Source organism: Arachis ipaensis, chromosome B10, assembly GCF_059453495.1.
Source record: "Arachis ipaensis isolate K30076 ecotype BB chromosome B10, ASM5945349v1, whole genome shotgun sequence".
NCBI lineage: Eukaryota > Viridiplantae > Streptophyta > Magnoliopsida > Fabales > Fabaceae > Arachis > Arachis ipaensis.
The window spans coordinates 29,641,504-29,667,471 of NC_142435.1; the positions used below are offsets into that span (position 1 = coordinate 29,641,504).

General features: G+C 36.0%; 2 protein-coding genes, 1 non-coding gene and 1 pseudogene across 3 annotated transcripts; all 4 read left to right on the forward strand.

Moving 5' to 3' along the window:
* On the forward strand, positions 1 to 73 carry TRNAK-CUU (transfer RNA lysine (anticodon CUU)). The gene has a single exon. It is a non-coding gene; the product is annotated as a tRNA-Lys (tRNA).
* A 220-nt stretch (positions 74 to 293) lies between these two features.
* LOC107622772 (Eukaryotic translation initiation factor 2 subunit 1) lies at positions 294 to 4,119 on the forward strand. Its single transcript, XM_016324794.3, has 7 exons — positions 294 to 815; positions 2,079 to 2,135; positions 2,235 to 2,321; positions 2,429 to 2,575; positions 2,731 to 2,835; positions 3,513 to 3,611; positions 3,724 to 4,119. The coding sequence occupies exons 1-7, from the start codon at positions 441 to 443 to the stop codon at positions 3,877 to 3,879; spliced, it is 1,026 nt and encodes a 341-aa protein (XP_016180280.1). The 5' UTR covers positions 294 to 440; the 3' UTR covers positions 3,880 to 4,119.
* Positions 4,120 to 5,277: 1,158 nt separating this feature from the next.
* Positions 5,278 to 11,040, forward strand: LOC107622771 (putative methyltransferase PMT23). Its single transcript, XM_016324793.3, has 8 exons — positions 5,278 to 6,004; positions 6,467 to 6,616; positions 7,293 to 7,563; positions 7,769 to 7,882; positions 8,256 to 8,427; positions 8,836 to 9,090; positions 9,645 to 9,839; positions 10,600 to 11,040. Exons 1-8 carry the CDS (start codon positions 5,534 to 5,536, stop codon positions 10,790 to 10,792), a joined length of 1,821 nt encoding a protein of 606 aa, XP_016180279.1. The 5' UTR covers positions 5,278 to 5,533; the 3' UTR covers positions 10,793 to 11,040.
* An 8,454-nt stretch (positions 11,041 to 19,494) lies between these two features.
* On the forward strand, positions 19,495 to 20,200 carry LOC107620454 (capsanthin/capsorubin synthase, chromoplastic-like; annotated as a pseudogene).
* The last annotated feature ends 5,768 nt before the right edge of the window (positions 20,201 to 25,968 follow it).

Genomic DNA, 25,968 nt, shown 5'->3' on the forward strand with positions numbered 1-25,968 from the left:
GCCCGTCTAGCTCAGTTGGTAGAGCGCAAGGCTCTTAACCTTGTGGTCGTGGGTTCGAGCCCCACGGTGGGCGTTTTTTATAATTTTTCATTTCCTCCATTTCCATTGCAGAGACAAGGCCAAACGTGCCACCTTTGTATTTTTTTTCCAGCTGGCCCAGATGCGCTTCTTAAAAGCGTTTGAATAAGGTTTTGTTTCGTAAACATGATGGGCCTATAACGGGCTTTCCAGATGGATCACCGAATGGTTCGAAGCCCAAGTACTTACATCAGACGCCACCACTATCCCCCTTTCTCTATATCCAGTGCGAACTTGATTTTTCTGCTCCTTTTTCACTCTCTCACGCTCGACTCTCGCAAAAACCCTCACCACTCTTTCTCTCGCCCTCCATTTCTGAAACCCCAAGCGAGAGCGAGTAGCAGCATCCGAACCAAGCAGGTATGGGTCCGAACCTAGAGTGCCGTATGTACGAGGCGAAGTACCCGGAGGTGGACATGGCGGTGATGATTCAGGTGAAGAACATCGCCGACATGGGCGCGTACGTTTCACTCCTCGAGTACAACAACATCGAGGGAATGATCCTCTTCTCTGAGCTCTCGCGGCGCCGGATTCGGAGCGTCAGCAGCCTCATCAAGGTCGGTCGCATCGAACCCGTTATGGTGCTTCGTGTCGATAAGGACAAGGGTTACATCGACCTTAGCAAGCGCCGTGTTTCTGAAGAGGATATTCAGGCCTGTGAGGAGAGGTATAATAAGAGCAAGCTTGTTCACTCTATCATGCGCCACGTTGCTGAGACCCTAAACATTGATTTGGAGGTAATTTACTTGCTGTTTCCAGCTCAGTTGTAATTTTGCTTTGTATGCGAGTGATTTGAGTATGCTTGTTTTTTGGTTGTTTTATTGGACCTGTGTTGATTGGCGTTGTTGTAAGAGATAGTTGCTTGTTTGGGTGTCTCTTTCTTGGTTAAAGAGGACCAATCAGTGTGATTGTCTAATTTCTCTTGGTGAAAGTAGAAATGTAGAATTACAAGGAAATGATAATTTTTTATGGCATAAAATAGATGTTCAAGAATGTGTTCATTGTCCATGTGTAGAGGGAGGAAATGAAGGGAAATTGGTTGAATAGGATTTGTTTTGAGTTATGGACTGTATTGGAATTGTTACCATAATTAGGAAGGCGTTGGTCAAAGTGGCATATGATGTTCATTTCTTTCTTGGGCTTTGAAAGCCTAATTGGCTTTACTCATGCTGGTAGTATTGGGTAGGTCGTCGACTCTGTTCAATTTGCCTTTTTTCATATTTTGCTAATGTTTTGGTTTGTATTTGTTCGGACCTCGCTTGTGCTATTCGCGGTTCACGTGTTGATTCGTGGAACCTGACCTTTACTCAAACACACCGGAGCTTATTTTCAAGTGATTTGTTGTAGTTCTAACTTAAAAATGCTTTGTTTGTATGCTTAATCATATTGCTTCTGTTCAAGTATGGTGCAAGTATGTTTGATTATACTACTGTCCACGTTAGATCACAGGCTTATTTGGTGTTTTCGCTTTGATTTTTACTCCGTTGTAACTTGTAGTTCTTGCACTATCCGATCTTATAGGACACTTGCAATTTGCAAACATGTCTTTTGATTAAGAAATAAGGGTTATTAGCTTGAACTTCATAAGAAAATTTTCATGAGAAATTACCACTGACTGAAATTTCCTTTGTTGATATAAAACACTATTCATCCTCTTATTGATCTATTATGTTTCTGTCATTATCATAGTCTTCTTTTCTGTAGGCATGTTTTTCTACCTTTCTAAACATGTCTGTCCACTTAATATGTCTTGATATTTAGAGAAAGGGATCTTTGGGAAACTCTTGTTTTTGTGTTAGTGAATAGAACCCTATACATAGATATTTATAATGGTGAAGAATGGTATAGCAGTGTGTTATATAACTAATCTGTATGCTGTGGAAATCATATCATAATAACAATAATAATAATAAATTATGAATATCTGATTAAACACTTTATTTACTGGTCTTACCATTGCAGTTTTGTTTATTGAACTAAATGCAAGTGGCTTTATGCAGGAGCTGTATGTTCACATTGGATGGCCTTTATACCGCAAATATGGTCATGCTTTTGAGGTAAAGTTCCTTTTCTTTCAGAAAAGAAAATATTTTCCTAACAGTTCTCTGAAGATGCTCTGAAAAGTTTATTGACTATATGCACCTCTTTTTATGCAGGCATTCAAGATAATTGTGACGGATCCTGATTCAGTGCTAAATGCCCTCACCCGTGAAATCAAGGAAGCTGGCCCTGATGGGCAAGAGGTAAATATTTGTTATAATAGAATAGAACTATAGACTACCTGCCACGTAAATCACACTGATGAATAAAGTTTTTTTTTTTCTTTTTTTTTTTTTGCCGATTCCCATAGGTGACAAAGGTTGTTCCAGCTGTCACAGAAGAAGTGAAGGATTCTCTAGTAAAGAATATTAGAAGACGAATGACTCCCCAGCCCCTGAAAATTAGGGCAGATATTGAAATGAAATGTTTTCAATTTGATGGTGTTCTTCACATCAAGGTCTTAGCCTTTTCTCTGGCCCTGAATTGCATAAAAAGTTCCCTTTTTCTTTTCAACATCTAGTCATATAGTTTGCATATAACGTGCTATTAAGTAATTTCTGGTTGCCTATTTCCTAAAGTATTCTGAGGCATGGTAATTTCTCTAATATGCAGGAGGCCATGAGGAAGGCTGAAGCTGCTGGAAATGATGACTGCCCTGTAAAAATTAAACTTGTTGCGCCCCCACTTTATGTGCTTACCACTCAGACTCTCGACAAGGTTAGTGCAACGTTGACAGAAAGTTTGATATGTTAATTGGCTTTTGACCTGAATTCAGTTAGTGCCTACTAGTGTATGGCTTTGTTTTTTTTATTGTGGGTGTTTTGGCACTACAACTCGGTAAGTATAGTTTTTCCACATGTATCAATCATCATTAATCGACAGCTGCTGTCATTAATGGACTCGATCTAGAATTTTTTCCCTATTCAGTTCAAAGTTTTTTGAAATTTGTTGCTTTGTTATGTATTCGTTTTAAAGGTTGGAAAATTGTTCATATGACAAGGGGGGAAAAAAAAAGAGGAGGGGGGGGGGGGGGCTAAGGCAGAGTTTATGAGTGCAAGAGGGAATTAATTGAAAATATCTTGCATTTACTGAATTTATATGGTGTTCGCTGTGGTAAATCCTGTTACCTTCAAAACTAGGATGGAATTGTTTATACAGGAATAACTGTTCTTTCCTACATATCCTTGGAATTAATTAATGAACCTAAAGTGGAAACTAGAGAAAAGTCTGATACAAGCAATTCATATTCCATTCATGTCTCCTGTTTGGGAACTCTGATAACTTAGCTGCTGTTGTAATTTATTAGCCATATTATATTATAGTACACAATACACTATATCATATCATATATGGTCCAATTGAAAGTGATGCTCATTTTGTAATAAACTTGACAGGAGCAAGGGATACAAGTCCTCAACAATGCCATTACTTCTTGCACCGAGTCAATAGAGCAACACAAGGGTAAACTTGTGGTGAAGGAGGCACCTAGAGCGGTGAGTGTCACTCCTCTATATTTATCATCTACATTTGTTTACACGTGTACATATTCTGTCCTCTGATTTCTGTCTGTGGAAACTTGTGATTTGACGCTGCATTTTTATGCAGGTGAGCGAACGCGATGATAAATTGCTTGCTGAGCACATGGCAAAACTACGACAAGATAATGAAGAAGTCAGCGGCGATGAGGACAGCGAAGAGGAAGAGGACACAGGAATGGGCGACGTCGATCTGGATAACAACGGCACCGGAATCACAGAGTGACACCAGACTGAAGGTAGTGTGTAAGGCATAGATAGCAAAAGATGGCTTTACTAATTTTTGTCTTTGATTTGATTCTTTTCAAACTGTTTTCATATGCGGTTGTATCATACAAACATGAAATACTATATGTTGAGAGGTTTTGTAATTTGCTATATTACTATGGAGTCTCCGCAAAAGGGTGTTCAACCCAAACTACGGTGTTTTACAGTTACATTAGAAAGTCCATCATCTCTCTATTAAGACGTTTCTATGCTAATTTCAGTTAATGTTGGCCACCGGTGCTCTCGTTGCAAAGCCCACGTTTAGATGCACTCGCTTATGATCCACTTGTTTCAAGTTATTTTTAAAATAATGGTTTGCTTTTTGAAGCCCTTTTTGCAAAATTCTTATATACACATTTTGTTGGAAAATGAATCTTTTCAATTTTTTTTCTCAATTGATTTGTCAAATATGTTCTTTCATCATTTAATATTTTTTCATCCAATTTTTCTTGTTTCACTTAGGGTGTAATGAGAAATTATACTTGGTAAAATAATTGAAAAAAAAATTGATAAGATCTATTCTCTATTTTGTTGTACAATATTCTAGCGTGCGAAGTGCATTGATCCCCTCTATGCAAAATTTTAGGCGGGTCTTTACTCTTTATGGAGAGCTTATGCGAACTGTATAAGTTTGGTTGTAATAAAAAATGAATACGGGTGGATGAAATTAACAAAATAAAAAATGACTAAGACTTGATGATTTTTCTTTTAGGTGAATATGAGAGTTGATGATTTGAGTTGTTATTTGTAGAAAGAAAAAAAAAATAAAAAACAAAGAAAAGAAACATTGGCTCATTAAAAAAATTGTTTTTTAATCTGTCCTTTGCTAAATTGTTGTTAACAAGAACAATTTAGAAGTTGTTAATTCCACCCCTTCATTTCAATTTACGTAGAAAAGGAAAATTAGCCAAGGCAATGTTTTATAAGCTTCAACACAAACAGAATAAGCTATCATATAAAAATAAAATTTTGATCTAAATCATATCTAACAATGAGTTAAATTTGATTATATGCCGACATAGGATGAGAATGTAAATTTCCGAAACCCATGGTCCATGGATGTGACATTTTAGTATTTTACTATCATGTCCATGGTTGATTGTGACAGAAAACACTAAAACCTGTCATTGTCGGTCAGATGCATGACCTAAAAAATAACTTTCAAGTTTGAAGCATTATAATATGCCGTCATATTGGCAGAAAATGTACAATAGAATCTGTCAAATGCATATTCTAATCTGTCACTACTCTGCAAAATCACGGTCTTCTTCTTTCTGTTCTATTCTGCCCCTCTCAAGGTACAACACCAACACAATGTTACTATTATATTACACTACCTTCCTCGTCATGCAATATCACTCTTCTTTGATCCGTACCCTCAGATTCAACGCTTTATTAGCTCCACCTAAGGATTAAATTTAAAATCAAAGCACAAAGATGCTGGTATGTCATTTTCACCGACTCTCTTTCCACAAGTCTTCATTAGATTCAAGGATTTGAGTTCACACCAAAAAAAAAAAAAAAAAAAAAAAGAGAAAAAGCTAAGTTCTCACAAAAGCCAAATCTTCTTCTCTTCCTAACATCACAAGAATTAGTTGTTTGGATCATCGAAAATGGCGATTCAAGTTGAGGGAGGAATCTTGAAAGAGAGGAAATACCCTTTGGTTTTCGTGATATTGTTGTTGCTCATTTGTGCCGTGGTTCTTCTCTTAACCAACACTGCTTCCACCTTGAATCCAACGAGTTTCTACCCTGATGCCGAAAACCCTGAGCCACTCTCAGAATCAATCACAGAAGAACAAGAGAAGCCGCCCGAAGAACAAAGAATATTGCCTCTGAAAAAGGAGGAGGATGATTTCCGTGACGATTTTGTGGATTCGATTATTCATTGGGAAGTTTGTAAGGGTGGGATTGGGGTGGATTACATGCCATGTTTGGATAACATGAAGGCCATTAAGGCTCTAAGGTCAAGGAGGCACATGGAGCATAGGGAAAGGCACTGTCCTAAATCTAAATTGCACTGTTTGCTGCCACTTCCCAAAGGGTATCGGGTCCCCGTTCCGTGGCCTAAGAGCAGGGACATGGTGAGATTGATACTTTTTGGTAAGAAAAGAAATTATGATTCTTAGTGGTTGATTTGACTCTGATTTTGCTGTCTGCATAGAAAATTTTAAAGACTGTTTCATTCTCTTGATATGATCGGTTTTGTTTTTCTTCAAAACCAAAGATGATTTTGTACAACAATTGAAAATTGTTTGTAACTTAATTTGACAAGTTGATTATTTCTAAGATGGTGAGGTTGATACTTTGAGCAAGAAAATTTGTGGTTCTTAGTGATTGCTTGTATGTGATTCTGGTATCTGTATAGAAACCATTTGATTTTTGCAATGATAAAGACTCTTTCTTGATTGTGGTCTAAGATTGTGCTTTGCATTTTACAGAGTTTAAGAAATTTGACACCATAGTGCTACTTGCCCACTTCCATTTCGGTTTACATTTTCATAAATCCATTGATGAAATTTACTTCTGGTTCTGTTTTTTTTCAGATTTGGTATTATAATGTCCCTCATACAAAGCTTATTGAATACAAGAAGGAGCAGAATTGGGTGGTGAAGTCTGACAATTATCTCGTCTTTCCCGGAGGTGGTACTCAATTCAAAGATGGAGTTGATCATTATGTTGAGTACATAGAGAAGGTATACCATAGTACTAAATTATCATTTTTTTTTTCTTTTTTTTTTCCCTCCTCCCTGTTGGACTTTTCTTCTAGAAATAGAGGAATAAACAAAGATTTGAGAGGAGAAGGATATAGGGACCAAGATGGAAGATTTTCTTTTGATTTACTTGCACACAATTCCTTTTGAGAATGAGCCTGTTAGCATAGTAATGGTGTAGTCTAATCCAAGAATCAGAAAATTGAAACTAGGCCACCATAAGATGCGAAATAAAAGGGCAGCTCGGTGCACAAGCATCCCATATTAATACGGGGTCTAAGGAAGGGCTGCACCCAAAAGGTGTAATGTAGGTAGCCTAACTTGATAATGACATCAGTCTCTAAATCTACTGCTTGAACATGTGACCTTGAGGTCAAACGGAGACAACTCAACTGTTTTATTCAATTTATCCGCTAATAAGTGTCGAATTGGCAAGATTGGTACCTAAAAAAATCAATACATTCGGAAATAATTTATATACGAATTTGTCAATTTGACACTTACCAGTCGATGGAGGTTGTATGTGGCTAATAATAATCTGATATTTTCTACAGGGCAAGAAGCTATGAGCTTAAATAATTAGTACCATACACATGTTCTTGTGATATTAGTATATTTTGATAGTATTGATTTCGTTGATGTCTCTTTTTTTTGGCAGACACTACCAGCAATTCAGTGGGGCAAGAATATCAGGGTGGTTCTTGATGTTGGTTGCGGCGTTGCTAGCTTTGGTGGCTATCTTCTGGACAAAAATGTTCTTACCATGTCATTCGCACCAAAGGATGAACATGAAGCACAAATACAGTTTGCTTTGGAGCGAGGTATTCCAGCAACCCTGTCTGTCATTGGGACACAGAAGCTGACATTCGCTGATAATGGATTTGATTTGATCCATTGCGCACGATGCAGGGTTCACTGGGATGCAGATGGTACTTTTACCTACTTTTCTTCTTCTATAATTATCTTCCATGTTTCATCTGCTAGGCCATGTTTGGTAAACGTCTCAAGACGGAAATTGCTTTGGTTTTCCTCTAAATAAGTCTTGTGTTTGTGTATTTCTATGTTGAGACAATTTCCAAACTAGGCTAAAATTTGATAAAACTGTGTATTCACAAACCTTGCTCATGCCTTCAGGTGGGAAGCCATTATTCGAGCTCAATCGAATTCTTAGACCAGGCGGTTTCTTTGCCTGGTCTGCAACACCGGTTTATCGTGATGATAATGAAAGAGATAAGAAAGTGTGGAAGGGTTAGTCTTTGACTTCACACCTTTCTGCTTCTGTTTTTTTTTATCATTTTATCTCCTTTTTCTCCATGCCTAGAAAGTAGACTATATTGACAATAGGCTAATAAATATTACCACCTTCATTTCAAAATTTCTGGCAATTTGGGCAAAAGGTGGTATATTGAAAAATCAACATATCACCTTATTCAAATGAACAGATATTTTGAAACAAATCGAGTATTATTCGGAGATACAAGTTTTAATCTTCCGAGCAACTATGTTTTAAGAAATAAAGCATTTTTTTTCTTTTCAAACATGGCATTTTGATTTCATGAAGAATGTTAGAAAACATGCAAAATATTCTTCTAAGAATGGATATTGTTATTTATTTCTGCAGCCATGGTGAGAGTTACAAAAGTAATGTGCTGGACTGTCGTGGCTAAGACCGTTGATTCAAATGGAATTGGTCTTGTTATTTACCAGAAACCTAACTCATCTTCCTGCTATGACAACCGAAAAGAGAACGATCCTCCAATCTGCAAAAATATGGATACCAAAGATAAACCATGGTAGTTAGCTATATCACCTTTTGGCTTATATATCTTTGACATTTATATATCTACAAAATTTTGGTTTTTGATAACAACATGACAGAGAAATGTACAAACATCATTGCAGCTTTGATATTTTTCTTTTCATGAATTTTGTATAAATACAAATAATTAGACTTATGCGTCGGGTTTCTCCCCGAATCCTGTATAATGCAAGATGCTTGTGCATTAGGCTGCCTTATGCTTAAGCAATTAGTCTCTCTGTACAACATGTGGTCGAACTTTTAGTATAATAATATCTTGGCATCTATAATTTATTATTCAGAAAAGTTCCATAGAAATTGTTAATGCATGATCAATACTGATTTTAGCTTTATACATTTATTTCTATCTATTGCTAATTTTTCTTTGCACAATTATGTTTAGGTATGCCTTACTCAGTCCCTGCATTACCCCTCTTCCAGTTGATAGTAATGGCAACATACAGAGCTGGCCCATGCCTTGGCCTCAGAGGCTTACCGCTAAGCCTCCTAGCTTATTCACCGTACCGGATGCCGGCGAGACGTACTATAACGACAGCAAACACTGGTCTAAACTAGTTCCAGAAGTTTACATGAATAGCCTTTCTCTAAATTGGTCAAGTGTCAGAAACATTATGGACATGAACGCTGGTTATGCAGGGTAAATATATAATATATGTTTCTTAGAGATTAGTTAGTTTTCTTGCCCTTTTTCCCTTTAGATTATTGAGTTTAATTTCTATCCATGGTAAATCCAACAGTTTTACGCGAGTAAAGGTCTATTCTAGTTTAAATTGTGGCCGTGTTCAAATTGGTTCTTGAGATTTAAAAAATGTAATTTGGTTTCTGAAATTATACTCTATAATTCACTTTTGTCAGAGATGGACCAAAGTGAATCACAAAGTATAATGACCTAATGACATTATTGAAATGTCAAGAATCAATTTAAAACTTTCACACAATTTCGAGGACTCGAATGAACCTTTACTTAGTTTTGAGTTAATATCTAATCAAATCCTGTTATGAAGAAATCACTTTCTGTTAACTTGACATACATACATACTTTAATTGGAAGTTAGTGTAAACCCTTTTTTCTTTTTTGAAAGTGCACATACCAATTAAACTCTAGATTATTAACTAAACTTGGATTTCATTATGAATTATGATACTTGATCACTTTTGCCTGAGAACTGATACTAGATTATTTATTTTCAGATTTGCAACAGCACTAATTGATCTACCAGTTTGGGTGATGAATGTTGTACCAATAGATATGGCAGATACTCTGGGCATTATAAATGACAAAGGGTTGATAGGAATGTATCATGATTGGTGCGAGTCCTTTAACACCTACCCTCGCACCTATGATCTTCTTCATTCTAGTTTTCTACTAGAAGCTCTTCAGAAACGGTATGCGTATGTTATTCTAAACTCTAAAGAGTTTAATTTTGATACCATCAAATTTTTTTTAATCATATTCATTCTTTCAACTTACCATTCAAGTATATTAAAGATATATTTCAATATATTATTAAAGTTTGTTTTATTCTTTTCATATATACACAGAGTAAAAATAATTTTTTTTCAGCCAATATTTTTTTTCATTAATCTGTACTTGTCAACTACTTTATTTATTGATTACTGGTTAAAAAAAATTCCTTAGCAAAACCTAAAAAGGAATAAGTAGATAACGTCAATATATCAAAACTTAAACTCACTTTTTCCGTGAGTTTCGTTAATTTGTTCTACTAAGCAAAAGCATGTGCTTTTTAAAGAATATGGTTTTATAATTTTGTCATTTTAGCTATGTTTTGGGACTTCAACAATGCTAAGAAACCAACATGGTTCAGCCAACAGGTATTGGACCAGCCAAAATGCCCAATAAAACAAAAACAAAACACATTGTTTGAAATTACTTTTTTACCTTCGTTTCACCTATATCCACCAGCCACTTACCACCACTATTGGCCACCCTCCTGCCGCCGGCGCTGGTCATCTTAAATTTTATACTCTAAATTAGTTTTATTTTGTTTCTTATTTTTTTAATTGTGTTTTGGACGTTTTTATTTTTTTTAGTTTTAGATTTTTTTAAATAATCAATTATTAACTACTTTATTGGTTGAAAAGTATTGGTTCTCAACACTTTCTCTTATGACTTTGTATTTGTTAGATGTGACATTATGGACGTGGTTGTGGAGATAGATCGCATATTGCGGCCAGAAGGGTACCTTGTGGTTCAAGACTCCATGGAAGTGATTAGAAAGCTTGGTCCAATCTTGCGTTCACTTCATTGGTCTGTCAAGTTGTATAGAAATCAGTTTCTTGTTGCCAAGAAGAGTTTTTGGCGTCCGCAGCTTTCATAATAATCATCTTTCTTCTTTTATTATACAATCTTGTTATATGAATTCACTTTTGATATAGGAAACCAAACAAAAGAGAAAGGGAAGTAGAGAACGTGGGAAAAAAATTGTGAAGTCCACAACTATTATTGTAGACGCTAAAAGTGAACACACACGGTAATATTTTTTCTTTAAATTATATTATAATGTTACAGATTGTATGATCAAAAAGTTTTTCTGGGAAGGAGAAAGAAAGTTAGGAATTTTAGATATGATGTTCATGTTTCAAACCTATAATGTGCCCAAATTATTTCCATGATTTAGAGTCATAAACTTTATATATGTGTATACATTGACATTATAAATCAAATTCGATTCTTAAGTTTGTATGATAAATCAAGTAACTACACAAAGGGGATGCTCTGAAAAGAAAAATGTTTTTCGATGAAATATAATGATTTAACAATGAATATGTGATATGTGAAGAAAATTTATATTTTGGTCAAATTTGATTTACTTATGCTCAGCAAATAATAAAATCAACTTTAATTACATACTAAATCCGTAAATCGCAATTTAACTATTTATTCAAACTTAGTTCACTCATTTTCGGTCCCATAAAACTAAATTTGATCAGATATTACTAGACTTTTTACGTATCACGTTCTTATTCCTCAACCATACTATTTCAGTATTTCATCAAAAAACCTTTTTTGCTTCACTCCACTTCATCATAGTATCCACCATGGAGAATTTTTCTTGGCCTCAATTTATAGCTAACTTGTTATTTGTGTCATAATTAATAAATATGAATTTGTTGTGAAATAAAAGATATATATAATAGAGATGTATAAATAGAAGACTCTAGTATTAAAATAATTAGCCCAATAATAATTTATATATATATAATAATATAATATGTTGTAATGTGTATATATATACAAAGATAGAAAGGAGTATTAAAAATAAAGAGAGAGAGAATCGCATTTGTTTATTGTTACAATCTCAATATAATAAAGATGATTAATATTGCTATTAATATTATATGTAAAGAGTAATAGAAAATAGAATTTAAAATACTTATAAAATAAAAGAAGAGAAAGAACTGTAGTAGTAATATAAAGAGAAGAGTATTTGATTGTAACATAAAGAGAGAGTATTTGATTTTATTATTGTTATGTATATTCTCTTGCCTCAGATCATGCTTTTATAGGCAAAGAGAAGTTTACTTTTCAAACTACATTTATTTCTTTCATCCTAAGAACTTGTTCTCTTCAACGTAGAAAATGGGTTGCCCATTAAATGGACATCCATTCTTATCCTTTCCTAGTCACAACACTCCCCCTTGGATGTCCATTTAGGATTATGCCTCGTTAAAACCTTACTAAAGAAAAACCCAATGGGAAAAAAAAACTTTAGTGAAGGAAAAAGAGTACAAAATCCTTTGTGATGAGAACTGCCTCATTAAAAACCTTGTCAAGAAAAATCCAATGGAAAAAAAACTTGACCAAGGGAAAAAGAGTACAGTCTCCCCCTCTTGCTGACATCATTTAATGTCTCGAAATCGGCGCATCCCAATCTTATGTACCAATCTTTCAAAGGAGGATTTTGGGAGTGACTTTGTAAATAAATCTGCCAGATTGTCACTTGAACGGATCTGTTGGACATCAATTGTCCCTTGATTTTGAAGGTCATGAGTGAAGAAGAATTTGGGAGAAATATGCTTTGTTCTATCACCTTTGATGTATCCACCCTTAAGTTGAGCAATGCATGCTGTATTATCTTCAAACAGGACAGTTGGAGCTATCTTATGATCAATCAGTCCACATGATGATAGAATATATTGAATCAGACTCCTCAGCCAAAAACACTCGCGACTAGCTTCATGAATCGCCAGTATTTCAGCATGATTAGAGGATGTTGCAGCAATCGTCTGTTTCGTGGACCTCCAAGATATAGCTGTACCACCATATGTGAACAGGTATCCTGTTTGAGATCTCCCTTTATGTGGATCAGACAAGTATCCAGCATCTGCATAGCCAACTAATTGTGACTTGGATCCATAGGGATAAAACAAACCCATATCAACCGTCCCATGAAGATATCGAAAGATTTGTTTGATTCCACTCCAATGTCTTCTGGTTGGAGAGGAACTATATCTTGCTAGTAAATTCACAACAAATGATATGTCAGGTCGCGTATTATTAGCAAGATACATTAGCGCTCCAATGGCACTAAGATATGGTACTTCAGGACCAAGGATATCTTCATTTTCTTCTTTAGGACGGAATTGATCCTTTTTCACATCTAAAGATCTTACAATCATTGGGGTACTTAATGGATGTGACTTATCCATGTAAAATCTTTTCAAGATCTTTTCTGTGTATGTTGTTTGATGAATAAAGATCCCACTTTTTATATGCTCGATCTGCAGGCCGAGACAAAACTTAGTCTTTCCAAGATCTTTCATCTCAAACTCTTCTTTTAGAGTTTTTATAATTGTTGGAATCTCTTCAGGAGTCCCAATGATATTTAAATCATCAACGTACACAGCAATTATAATGAATCCGGATGCAGATTTCTTTATGAAAACACACGGGCAGATATCATCATTCTTGAATCCGTTTTTGGCCAGATACTCAGTAAGACGATTATACCACATTCGTCCAGATTGCTTTAGACCATATAAAGATCTTTGCAATTTGACTGAGTATAACCCTTGCGAATATTCATTGGATGGTTTAGATATCTTTAGTCCTTCAGGGACTTTCATATAGATATCACGATCTAATGAGCCGTATAAATAGGCTGTTACCACATCCATTAAATGCATATGCAGTTTATGATATGCAGATAGGCTGACCAAATAACGCAATGTTATTGCATCCACTACGGGGGAATACGTTTCTTCATAATCTATACCGGGCCTTTGTGAAAAACCTTATGCCACAAGTCGGGCTTTGTAGCGCACAACTTCATTTTTCTCATTTCGTTTTCTCACAAATACCCATTTGTATCCAACAGGTTCTACATCTTCTGGTGTACGGACTATAGGTCCAAAGACTTCACGTTTTGCAAGTGAGTCTAATTCAGCCTTCATGGCTGCTTCCCATTTTGGCCAATCATTTCTTTGTCGACATTCTTCGACTGATCTTGGCTCAAGATCCTTACTTTCATGCATGATATCTAATGCCACATTATATGCAAATATTTCATTGACAATTGTCTTATTTCGGTCCAATTTCTCTCCTGTAAAGACATAATTTATCGAGATCTCGTCATTTTCACAATTTTCAGGTACCTGAACGTCTTCTGGCGTTATATCAGAATTTTGGACAACTGCAGGTGTCTTTACTATGTCTTTTTCAACAGGAATCGTATTTACCTCTTTTCTCTTTCGAGGATTTTTATCTTTGGAACCGACAGGCCTGCCACGCTTCTGGCGTGTATTTGCTTCAGTGGCAGTTTGTCCAACTGGGACATCAATTCGAATTGGGGCATTTTCCGCCCTGCCACGCTTCTGGCGTGAATTTACTTCAGTGGCTACTTGTCCTACTGGGACATCAATTCGAATTGGGGCATTTTCCGCTGGTATATACGACTTGGTTATCCTCTTTGTATCGGAAAATGCATCAGGCAATTCATTTGCTATTCTTTGCAAATGTATAATCTTTTGAACTTCCAGTTCACATTGCCCTGATCGAGGATCTAAATGCATCAATGATGATGCATTCCAATTAAGTTCCTTTTCAGGAAACTTATTCTCTCCCCCTAATGTTGGAAATTTTGATTCATCAAAATGACAATCCGCAAACCGGGCTTTAAACACATCACCAGTTTGTATCTCAAGATACCTCACTATAGAGGGAGAGTCATATTCAACATATATCCCCAATTTTCTTTGGGGTCCCATTTTGGTGCGATTAGGTGGCGCAATGAGAACATATATCGCACACCCAAATATTCTTAAATGGGAAACATTTGGCTGCTGGCCAAAAGCTAATTGCATAGGAGAGAACTGATGGTACCTCGTTGGCCTCAAACGAATAAGTGCTACAGCATGTAAAACTGCATGCCCCCAAACCGAGGTTGGGAGATTTGTTCTCATAAGCAAGGGTCTAGCAATTAATTGGAGACGCTTAATAAGTGATTCTGCTAACCCATTTTGTGTGTGAACATAAGCTACTGGATGTTCAACACTTATTCCATTAGCCATACAATAAGCATCAAAAGCTTGGGAAGTAAATTCACCAGCATTATCAAGACGAATTGCTTTAATTGGGTTTTCTGGAAATTGTGCTTTTAATTGAACAATTTGAGCCAGTAATCTCGCAAACGCCAGGTTGCGAGAAGATAATAAGCACACATGTGACCATCTCGAAGATGCGTCTATTAGGACCATAAAATATCTAAAAGATCCACATGGTGGATGAATAGGTCCACATATATCACCTTGAATCCTTTCTAGGAATTCAGGAGACTCAAATCCAATCTTTACTGGTGATGGCCTTAAAATTAACTTCCCTTGAGAACATGCAGCACAACAAAATTCACTAGTTTTAAGAATCTTCTGGTTCTTTAGTGAATGTCCATGAGAGTTTTCAATGATTCTCCTCATCATGGTTGTTCTCGGATGACCCAATCGGTCGTGCCAAGTTATGAACTCATTTGAGCTAGTAAACTTCTGGTTTACAGTGGCATGTGATTCAATTGCACTAATCTTGGTATAATACAACCCAGATGAAAGTGAGGGTAATTTTTCTAATATAACTTTCTTATTTGAATCATGAGTTGTTATACATAAATACTCATGATTTTTCTCATTCATCGTCTCAACATGATATCCATTTCGGCGAATATCTTTGAAACTCAACAAGTTTCTCAGAGACTTGGTAGATAATAGTGCATTATTTATTATAAATTTTGTTCCTCCAGGAAACAAAATTATAGCTCTTCCGGAGCCTTCTATCACATTGCCTGAGCCAATAATAGTGTTAACATATTCCTCTTTTGGCACAAGATGGGTAAAATATATATCACTTTTGAGAATAGTGTGCGAACTTGCACTATCCGCAAGGCATACATCTTCATTACATATCCTTGTCATTCTCTTCAAAAACAAATAATAATAAAATGAGTAGTATGCACAGTTAAATTGAATACTTGATCAGAATTATTTTCTAAGAAACACTGTACATAAAATAATGTCATATACCAAAATTTTATTTTAAAATTTGACACAATTAATAATTTCAAAATTCATAAATATCAATATTTCATTATTTATGTACATCACATTTGAAACTTAAATACATAGAAAATAAAACTTTAACAATAAATTTTTTTTTTACATTATTTATTTACATAGATACTTCACAATTTCACATATTAAACTATTCCATCATTGATCAAATGGCCAATATTTCCTTCAGGGTCCTCAAAGAAATCAGATACATCATAATGAGTGGTGGAGTTCTCAGCATCATTTGAAACAAAATTTGTTTCCTTTCCTTTGTCGTTCTTTTTCAAAGATGCCTGGTAAAGATCGACTAGGTGCCTTGGGGTACGACAAGTACGTGACCAATGGCCCTTTCCACCACAGCGGAAACACTTCTCCTCGGTTGATTTATTCTGCCCGATATTCTTTTCTTTGTCCCACTTCTGGTGAGATCCTCTCTTTTGAACATAATTCTTTTTTCTTCCATAATTTTTTTTGTTATTAAAAGCTTGCCATTTACCTCTTCTGGGGTAATGATTTGCCGCATTTACTTCAGGAAATGGGGCGGCGCCAGCTGGGCGCACTTCATGATTTTTTAATAACAACTCATTGTTGCGTTCAGCAACAAGAAGGCAAGAAATTAACTCAGAATATTTTTTAAACCCTTTCTCTCGATACTGCTGCTGCAGGAGCACATTCGAGGCATGGAAGGTTGAGAAAGTTTTCTCCAACATATCATGATCAGTTATTTTTTCCCCACACAATTTCATTCGTGAGGTGATCCGAAACATTGCAGAATTATATTCATTTATAGATTTAAAATCTTGTAAACGCAAATGCGTCCATTCATATCGGGCCTGAGGAAGTATCACCGTTTTCTGATGATTATACCTTTCTTCAAGGTCTTTCCAAAGATCTGCAGGATCTTTTAATGTAAGATATTCATTTTTCAATCCTTCGTCAAGATGACGACGGAGAAAAATCATGGCTTTAGCTTTATCCTTCTGGGATGCATTATTTTCAGCCTTAATGGTATCTCCAAGATCCATTGAATCAAGATGGATTTCAGCATCTAATATCCATGATAAATAATTATTTCCAGATATATCAAGAGCATTGAATTCAAGATGAGAGAGCTTCGACATAATGAAAATTTGTTACCTGAGTCTTCCTAAAAATTTGATCAGAGTCTCGTGCTGATAACGTGTTGTGAAATAAAAGATATATATAATAGAGATGTATAAATAGAAGACTCTAGTATTAAAATAATTAGCCCAATAATAATTTATATATATATAATAATATAATATGTTGTAATGTGTATATATATACAAAGATAGAAAGAAGTATTAAAAATAAAGAGAGAGAGAATCGCATTTGTTTATTGTTACAATCTCAATATAATAAAGATGATTAATATTGCTATTAATATTATATGTAAAGAGTAATAGAAAATAGAATTTAAAATACTTATAAAATAAAAGAAGAGAAAGAACTGTAGTAGTAATATAAAGAGAAGAGTATTTGATTGTAACATAAAGAGAGTATTTGATTTTATTATTATTGTGTATATTCTCTTGCCTCAGATCATGCTTTTATAGGCAAAGAGAAGTTTACTTTTCAAACTACATTTATTTCTTTCATCCTAAGAACTTGTTCTCTTTAACGTAGAAAATGGGTTGCCCATTAAATGGACATCCATTCTTATCCTTTCCTAGTCACAACAGAATTAAGGGTTTTTTTGTTTTTTAACCAATAGAAATACTAATCTCAGTTCTCATTTTGGTTTCACATGTAGTATTTATTAATATTTGATCAGAATTTCATAAATATGATCTAATCCACAAGCCTATAGAATTGGATCCTATTCAATCTAAAAAAGAAATTGGATCAGATATATGATGTTTAGAGAAGTATTTGCGTATTCAATCCGCAATCTGCATATGCAATTAAATAATGAAAAATTATAAATAAATAAAAATATAAGTTGTTATTTTATGTTTGGTTGTACACTGGTGTAATTTTATTATGTTAATAGTGTTTAAGTGTTTTTTTATTTGGTTTAGTTTTCAATTTTTGTTGCATTCTTTGAATGTTGGTATATTAAAATAAATTTGTATTATTACTTGTTTGTCGTTGTTGGAATGTTAGATAATTAGATTTGTTGTTTTAATTCTATTATTATTCATTATATGTTTAGTTATTTTATTTTCTATTATTTAAAACATATTGTTTAATAATATTCTGGAAGTAAACAAATATAAAAAGAGTGAAAAAAAAAGAAATATTGACTTTATTTAAAAAGAAAAGTTAAAAATTATATATATATTTTTTGTTTTCGTGGTCTAGTAATATCTGATCCCATTTAATCTGTAAAATGGGATTTGAGCCAAAAAATGCAAATATCTAATTCGATGTTTTGAGTGCAAATCAAATTGAGATTTTGTTGTTGATATCTAATTCAATTTACATGTCATAAAACTCACTGGTTTTTTGTTTTAATTTTTTAACCAAAAATATTATCTCAAAGTATAAAAAGTTTCTCTCCGTCCACACTTTTCAATCTCTGGTGATCTCTCTTCAAAGGAATTTTGTGTTAGTTCCATATCTTATAACTTTGATAATTAATAAAAATAAATATAATTTATAAATATCATTAATTCATTTGAAAATTTCTTCGTGAAAAGTGAATTGGGTGAAGAGTAGTAAAGATAGCAACTAAATAATTTAGGAATGTGCATTACATGTGATACGCTTTATTTTTAATATTTTTTTCTGTTGTAAAAAAAAATTCATTAAAAAATACTAGAAAAAAAATTAAATAGGTCCCTAACATTTTACTCCGTGGATATTTTTGTTACTGATCATTGAAAAATACTTTTAAGTCCTTGACGTTCTTAAAAATTGGGCGGATTAGTCCCTCCGTCCAAATGTCTCCGTCAGACTCAACAGAAAAGTCTGACGTAGCTTCCGTTCTGCTTACCTGGCATTACAGCTGTCCACGTGGCACGTTAGTGAAATGAAACTTTTGAAAAATGGACAAAGAAGTCCCTGTCTCTCAATGCGACGTCGTTTACCCCACCACCACCTACCAAAGCCACACTTTCTTCATTCCCTCTCCCAAAAACTCATTACACATCAAGTTCATCATGTTCTTCGACTTCAAGAAGGTTCAGAGTCAGGGCCTACAACAACACCAACAAGTTTGGAAATTTCCTCAACTTGAAGCCTGCCCATCAACCTGAACCCTTGGATTTTGATCTCCCATGGTGCCATCCTTCTGATCGATCTTGTTTCGACGTGATCATCATTGGATCTGGCCCTACAGGCACTCGCCTAGTAGAGCAAGTTTCCCGCTATGGAATTAAGGTTTGTTGTGTTGATCCTGACCCTCTCTCCATGTGGCCTAACAACTACGGTGTGTCGGTGGATGAGTTTGAAAGTATTGATCTTGAGAATTGCTTGGAGGGTGTGTCTCCAATGGGGTTAAATTTCACAAGGAAAAGGTATGGGGAATGAGCCTTACTTGAGAGCTAATAATTCCAAATTTTCTACTTTTTTGTATGCAATGCCTTTCAGTTCCAATATGATATTTCTTGAGGAAACTTCCCTTGTTTGCTGTCCGATTTTGTCTTACATGGAGGTGAAGAAAAGGATGGTTGCAAGGCTAAGGCACTTAGGAATCAGAGTGAAAAAGATATTGGAGGATTATAAGTGTTTGATTCCAATGGGGGACTTCTTCCTAGGATCCCTCAAAATGTAATGGCCATTGGCGGCACTTCTGGGATAGTACACCCTTCGCCAGGGTACATGGTGGCTCGAACAATAGCCGTTGCACCATGTGTAGCCATAACCATAGCAGAGTGCCTTGGCTCAACCAGAATGATCAGGGGGAAACAGCTCTATGCTAAGATTTGGAATAGCATGTGGCCAATTGAGAGTGAGCTCAACAGGCAATTCTACTCGTTTGGATGGAGACTTAGTTGAAGCTTGACTTGAATGGATCCAGGCGTTTCTTTGATGCATTTTTTGACTTGAAACCTTACTATTGGCAAGGGTTCTTCTCTTCAAGATTGAATCTAAAGGAACTCGCTTGGTTAAGCATTTCACTCTTTGGACATGCTTAAAACCCTTCCAGGTTTGACATTGTAACAAAGTGCCCAGCACCATTGGCTAAAATGATAGGCAATATTGCCTTGGAATACATTGGATGATGCAAGGTTGTGAAACATGTACCATAGTCAATGTATTTTCATGCTTCGGTGAAATATGAGGTATTGTTGAAGGGGCCTTAAGCTCTGGTGGATTCTGCTGAGTGATTCTCTGAGTTGGTGCTGGTGCATGCGCCTCTCTTCCAAGCTTTGTCGTCGGGAAAGGTATTGAGAGCAAGAGTTGGTGGAGTTGGGAGGGAGGAGGCAGTGGTGGCGGATATGCTCTTAGGAGAGACAGGGACTTTTTTGTCCATTTTTCAAAAGCTCCATTCCACTAATGTGCCGCGTGGGCAGCTGTAATGGCAGGTAAGCAGAACGGGAGTCACGTTAGACTTTTTCGTTGGGTCTGACGGAGGCATTTGGAGGGAGGGACTGATCTGTCCAACTTTTAAGGATGTCAGGGATTTAAAAGTATTTTTCAATGGTCAGGGACGAAAATTTTTGTAGGATAAAAGGTTAGGAACCTATTTGTCCTTTTCTCAAAATACTATTCACCGTAGCATTACTCATATAAAACCTATACATTTAGTACGAAAACACCTCAAAAAGTAATTGAGTTACCGATCTATCTTAGAAGCTACAAAGAATTAGTTCTTACTAACAAAAACAAAAAAATAATTGATATAGTGTCTAAAAGTCTTTGTCTAACTTATTAAAGAAGATTAAAAATTAATATTTAAATTTAAAAGTATAAAAATAAATAATTATTGAATATTCAAATTTTATCATAAAAAATAAGTTAGATAAAAATTAAACATTAATATAAATTATAGGCAACATAGAATTCACTAAACAAAAAATTATCCTTTTAAGATTTTAGAAAATCATTCAAAATAATAAATACCTTTTGACCTCAAAATATGAGGGTGTTGAACATGACAAACTGATTATAAAAAAAAAGAAAAAGTTTTTCTCACTTTATTACAATAAGTATCAATAGTTTTTTATTTATGCTACAAAGCATCATACCATGTGTTCTTGCAAGGATACTCTTTCCGAGCTATACGTCGGCTACTTGTTGATCCTGGTATGCTTGGTAGCTTGAGCCGGATCGGGAATATCCTCGTGAACTCGGACTCGAGCGTGGTACCTGCAAAAAAGACTCCGACGCCCAAGTTAGTAAAGGAATAATTTAAATGAAAAGCGTGTGTACAAGTGCGGATGTTGCTCCGAAGTATGGTGTTGTGAGATGAGTTATTGTGTGTTTTATCATTAACACCGTGCTCGTTTTATAGCTTAGTGTGGGGTAGAACAGTTTGCTTCGTCCGAGATTCTGGTGACTGTTTTCATTCCGAGATTGTGGGGAGTGTTCTGTTGAGATAGAGCCGTTATGCCGAGGTATGACTCGGTTTTATCCGAGATCTCAGGGGTACAGTACACAGCCCCCAAACTTGACTTGATGTAATTTCAGCAAGTTGAGTTTTTTCTTAGAGTTATTCCTCGGCATTTTGAGGTAGAATACTAAAGCCCCCAAGCTCAACGCGCATTTTAAGCTTGGGCTCAAAAGTAAATGGATTTCAGAAAATATAAAAATAAAAGTAAAAATTCTTTTTGAAAAAAATTTTTGCTTTGTAAATTGGGCTGCAATAAATTTGCGCTTTAGGTGTGATGGAGCCGGACCGTTTTGCATTGGGCGGGTAATTGTTGTTGTTTCAACTTCCCACTAAAATAGTGGGTTGTAATTAAACTTGTGCCGTTTTGGAAAACACGAGATACGACTTCAGTTTACAAAAATTTGATAAGTGTGAGAAGACATGTCTTCCAGAGGTTAGTCTTCTCCTCTTCTAACTGTCTTGTCGTCTTCTCAGTGTTCCTTTCATTTCTTCCCTTTTGTTTATTATTTGAAAAAATGGCTAAAGAAAAAGAGAAAGAAAAGGTGAAAGTTGTCGAAGTAAATAAAGAAAACCCTTATCATTGGGTTCATGTTGATGTGAAGACTCGTGCGTCGTCATATTGTGATCATGAGTCGCTTCGTGTTTTAGAAGCCCCAAAGTTTGTTAAGGGGGGTTCTGGCATTCGTATTGAGTTTCTTCCCTGTTCTAGTGAGGAGAGGGTTTGTGAGAGGAGAAGGAACTAGGGTTATTTTTATATGTATGTTCCTTGTTTGTCTGAGTTGCATGTGAGGTTTCCTTTTTCATATTTTGAATGTAAGGTTTTGACTCAGCTGAACTGTGCTCTGTCGCAGTTGCATCCAAATTCCTGGGCATTTTTGCGTGCATTTGAAGTTCTGATGTGTTTTCTGAAGTCTCCTCCTTCTCTGAATGTTTTCTTTTCTTTGTTTCAATCGAAAAGGGTTCGTAAAGGGCTTTGGGTGTTTCTAAGTAGCTTCCCTGGTCGCTTTCTCTTCTTGTTGTATAAATCTTCTTTTAAAAACTTTAAATCGATGTTTGTGAAGGTTTGCTCTTTGGAATCTGAATATCCTTTCTATTTAGATGATGATATGAGATAGAGAAATTCCCTTTGTATTGGTGTTCGGAACCGTTGTAAATCCTCGAAGCAAGTGAGAGAAGTGAGGAAGAGGACTATTCGTTAGTTTTTAATTGAAAACTTTGCTGCTGGGGAATGTTTGTCTATTCCTGATTTATTGAAATATGAAGAGGAAAATGACATGGAAAGGTTGGAATTGTATATAGGTAATTTTGTTTTTTATGTGTTTTGATTTTGTCTGATTGCGTATTTGTTCACTTTCTACTTTTTGTTGTGGTAGGTAGTAGGGTTCCGAATTTGAATGTTGCTAAGTTTCAGGCGTATTTGAAAAAGAAAGGTGAGAAAGGTGGTAGTACTTCTGGGGTTGTGAAAGAGACAGATGGGGATACCACTTTTTTTGCTGCTCAGCCTCCTCCTTCTCCAAAAAAGAGAAAAATCTGAGTTAGAAAAGTCTTTGGAAGTGATATCGGAAGGTGACCAAAGTGCTGCTGTGAAGTCTGTTTTTGAAAGGCAACAAAGATTGCATGGTTTTATTCCTGGGGCGAACTCACATTCTTTGTTTAGTGACCAATTTCTGATTTCTGAGCTTGCAGATCATGTATCTCAATATTCTAGAGATATAGGTCTCACACATCGGACTGGAGTCGAGGGGATGGAAAAATTTATTCAGGTTGGATTTTCTTCTTTTTTTTTTTGTTTTTTCGTCCCTGTAGAGTGTTTTGATCGATTATGTTGTTGTCTCTGCAGATTGTTGCTTCTCGAATGTTGTGTGTTGGTAGTGCTACTGAGTTGTTGGGTTCGGAGCAATAGGTAGCGGTTGAGGTGTCATCTCTTGAGCGTTTGTTGAAGGAAAGGAAAGAGTTTGTTGTTGGCGTGACCACAAAGATGAAGGAGAAGGAAGATGAAGTTAGTCGCCTCCAGGAACAAATTAGATTGCTGCAAGCTGAAGTTAAAGAAAATGATAAAACCAAAGGTGAAATGACTGCTCATCTTAACGAGCTTAAGGAGGAAAAGATAGACATGTTCATAGCTGGGTTTGATCGTGCCGTCAACCAAGTCTCATTGTTTTTCTCGAACTTTGATGTGCGAAAACTCAATGTGGAAAAAATTGTTGTTAATGGTGAGCTTGCTGATGATGAGGTTGGCGAGGAGCAGGCTGAGAGCATTCCTCCTCCTTCTTGAAAGACATTTGTATTTTTAGTTTTGTAGCTTTCCGATTTCATCGGAGTATTTTGGACTTGTGTTGCCCGACCGTTTTGGTGTCGATTTTGACCTCTTATAATACTTTATAAAAAGCTCTTATGTGTATGGATGTTAATTGTAGCCTTTGTGTGCTAGTTGGATAATAGATATTGAATTTGGTAATAGTTTTGTATGGGTTTTATATTTGTTTGATGATATTCTGAATTGGCATTTCCGACTTATGTGGTCGGTTCGATTTATTAGATGGTCGCAATTTCCGACGTTGACTTGCCGATTTGATTGATATGCATTTAGTATTATTTGAAATAAAGGTAGTTGAGCATAATGTGAAATTCATTGATATATGAATCAGTCGTTTAAGGAAGGTATGAAGTGGTCGGCCTCGTTAAAACCTGTCCGAGTAAAACCTTCCTTAGGGATAAAACCTCATGATCAGGAAAAAGAGTATCTGGTCATTTCATATTTACATAAGATCTCAACTGTAATAAATTTTTAAAGATGAAATGTTCCAAGTGTTGGAAAGGGGTGTTCCTTCTAATGTTTCGAGGGAGTATGCTCCTTTTCCGATGACCTTGGAGATGCGGAAAGGGCCCTCCCAGTTTGCAGCTAGTTTCTCGTGTCCTGGTGGTTTTCGGACCTCTTCCATTTGTCATAGGACCATGTCCCCTCTTGTAATGTTCTTGGTTTCACTTTTTTGTTGTACTACTTTCATATTGTCGTTTGCATGGTCCGCTGCCTTAGTTCGGTAAGAAATCGTTCTTCGCTTATCAGATCGAGCTCTGTTGATCTAGCTTCTGTGTTGTCCTTCTCATCAAAGTATTCGGCCCGAGTGGACCCTTGGCTGATCTCTATAGGTATCATGCAGTCTGCACCATCTACTAGTCAAAACGGGCTTTCATTTGTTGTTGTGTGGGGTGTTGTGTTATAACTCCACAATATTTCAGATATGAGCTCGGCCCATCGTCCCTTAGCATCTATTAATTTCTTTTTTAAAGCCTGCAAGATAACTTTCTTAGCTGCCTCTGCGAGCCCATTGGTTTGTGGGTGTTCGACGGAGGAAAAACGGTGCTTAATATGTAAGTCGGTTAGATATGATGCGATCTTTTTATCCGTAAACTTCCTGCCATTATCAGATACGATTTTCCTAGGTAAACCGAATCTACATATAATTGATTTCCAAATGAAATTTTGTACCTTTTCGGCTGTAATTTTCGCAAGAGGCTGTGCTTCTATCCATTTTGTGAAATAATCGACAGCTACTAGAAGAAATTTTACCTGTCCTGTTGAGATTGGGAATGGTTCGAGTATGTCCATCACCCACTTATGGAACGGCCAGCTGAGGTCAGAGGTATGTAATAGCTCGGCTGGGTTGTGGATGAGCGGGGCATATCTTTGGCATGCATCGCAGTTTTGTACCTTCTCTCTGCAATATTTTCTCAATGTCGGCCAGAAATATCCTGCTCGGAGTATTCTTGTAGCTAGACTCCTACTTCCGGTGTGGTTTCTGCAGATTCTATCATGTAGCTCGTCCATGGCGGTTTCTGCTTCTGCTCGGTCGAGGCATTTCAGAAGAGGTCGGGAAATACCTCGCTTGTATAGGTCGGCTCCTAACAAGGTGTACTGGTTTGCTTTGTATCTGAATGTCCTTGGGTTTTCGCCTTCTGGTATTTCTCCACTTTTTAAGTAGTGGATGAATGCGCTTCGCCAATCTTCTTCCTGTGACACGCTTAAAACAGATTTTACATCTAAACTGGATTCCGTTAGTGTAAGGTGATGCAGTACGTCTGTTTGATCGGCTATCCTATATGTAGCTAATTTCGATAAAATGTCGGCCTTGAAGTTTTGTTCTCTAGGTATATGCAGTATTTTGAAACTTTAAAAAGAGTTCATTAAGGTTTTAACCGAGTTCAAATATTTTTCTACGAGTGAATCTCGTACCTGGAATTGACCGTATGCCTGTTGTACCACGAGGAAGGAGTCACAGTGTACTTTTAGGCTGGAGATCCCTATTTCTTTGGCTAATCTTAGGCCTGCCAGTAAAGCTTCGTACTCATCCTGATTATTGGTTATTTCGAAAAGAAATTTGATTGACTGTTTGGCTTGGAATCCATTATTGTCCTTCAGGAGAATTCCTGCTCCGC